The sequence below is a fragment of the Aplysia californica genome, unplaced genomic scaffold (genome assembly GCF_000002075.1).
Source record: "Aplysia californica isolate F4 #8 unplaced genomic scaffold, AplCal3.0 scaffold00703, whole genome shotgun sequence".
Taxonomy (NCBI): domain Eukaryota; kingdom Metazoa; phylum Mollusca; class Gastropoda; order Aplysiida; family Aplysiidae; genus Aplysia; species Aplysia californica.
Genome location: NW_004797973.1, coordinates 380,485 through 381,871, shown reverse-complemented (window position 1 = coordinate 381,871; position 1,387 = coordinate 380,485). Strand labels below are relative to the sequence as shown.

General features: G+C 44.1%; 1 protein-coding gene across 1 annotated transcript in view; it reads left to right on the top strand.

Annotated features, from left to right (window-relative positions):
• Nucleotides 1–1,387, top strand: part of LOC101858131 (rho guanine nucleotide exchange factor 3) — a 13,696-nt gene that overhangs the window by 1,920 nt on the left and 10,389 nt on the right. The window contains exon 2 of the mRNA XM_013088209.2: nucleotides 724–802. Within this exon, the coding sequence (XP_012943663.1) occupies nucleotides 724–802 (79 nt within the window). The remainder of the gene's footprint in view (nucleotides 1–723; nucleotides 803–1,387) is intronic.

Below are 1,387 nucleotides of genomic sequence, written 5' to 3'. Positions count from 1 at the left end.
ACACACACACACACACACACACACGTACACACACGCACGAACACACACGCACGCACACACACACACACACACACTTAGAGAGAGAGAGAGAATTAGTGAGAGAGTGAGTGTTCATCAACAGAACAACGTTTTAGTGGGCTTTAAAAACGTATTGAACGTTTGGGGCTGATTGCAGCGGTTATTCTCGCCCCAAGAGGCAAAGACAAAAGCCCCTTTGAAATCATGGTGGGAATGTGTTACACATTTATGCCGCGGGGGGACATCTCTGTGAAAAGGCGCTGCGTACAATCTGGTGAAAGGTAGGGCTGGGCTTTAGCAAAATCCGGATAATATGTTAGTGCTTCCCTTCAGCATAGTATGCTCTGAACCGTTTCGGAAAATGGTATAAGCTCTAAACCGCTTCGGCAAATGGGTTAGAACCACTTCGAAAAACGGGTTAGCATTACTTCCGTCTCTTTCTTTCTCCCTCTCTCTCTCTCTCTCTCTCTCTCTCTCTCTCCCTCTCTCCCTCCCCCTTTCTCCTTCTCGTACTTTCTCTCTCCCCTCTCTCCTCCTCCTCCTTACTAATTTCCTAGGTGTTTGTGTGTGTGTGTGCGCGCGCGTGCGTGCGTGCGTGACCGTCCGTGTGTGTTTTCTAATTATATTATGTTTTTAATTGCAGTTTTTATTCCCGTTTTTTAAAAAATTGTATTCTTACCATTTGCCTTTTTTATGTTGTTTCAGAAAAAATCCAAGCGCTCCTTGTTGAGAGTCTCTGCGTCTCTGGCCAATCTTATCTCCCCTAGCCGAGGCAGAAACGTAAGTGAAATGTTGTTGATGGTGTATGTGGTGTTGTTGTTGTTGTATGTGGTGGTGGTGGTGATGTTTTTGTTGTTGTTGTTGTTGTTATGGTAGTGGTCGTATTTTGTTGTGGTGGTGATGATGGTAGTTCGTTGTTGTTGTTGTGGTGGTATTCTTTTGTTGTTGTTGTTGTTGTCGTGATGATGATAGTTCGTTGATGATGATGTTATGGTGGTGATGGTATTCTGTTGTTGTTGATGATGATGTTATGGTGGTGATGGTAGTTTGTTGTCGTTGTTGTTATGGTGATGGTGTTCTGTTGTTGTTGTTGTTGTTATGGTGGTGATGGTATTTTGTTCTTTTTGTAGTTCTTGTAATGGTGATGGTTTTGTTGTTGTTGTTGGTGGTGGTATTCTGTTGTTGTTGTTGCTGTTGTTGTTGGTGGTGGTGGTGGTATTCTGTTGTTGTTGGTGGTGGTGGTGGTATCCTGTTGTTGTTGTTGCTGTTGTTGTTGGTGGTGGTGGTGGTATTCTGTTGTTGTTGGTGGTGGTGGTGGTATCCTGTTGTTGTTGTTGCTGTTGTTGTTGGTGGTGGTGGTGGTATTCTG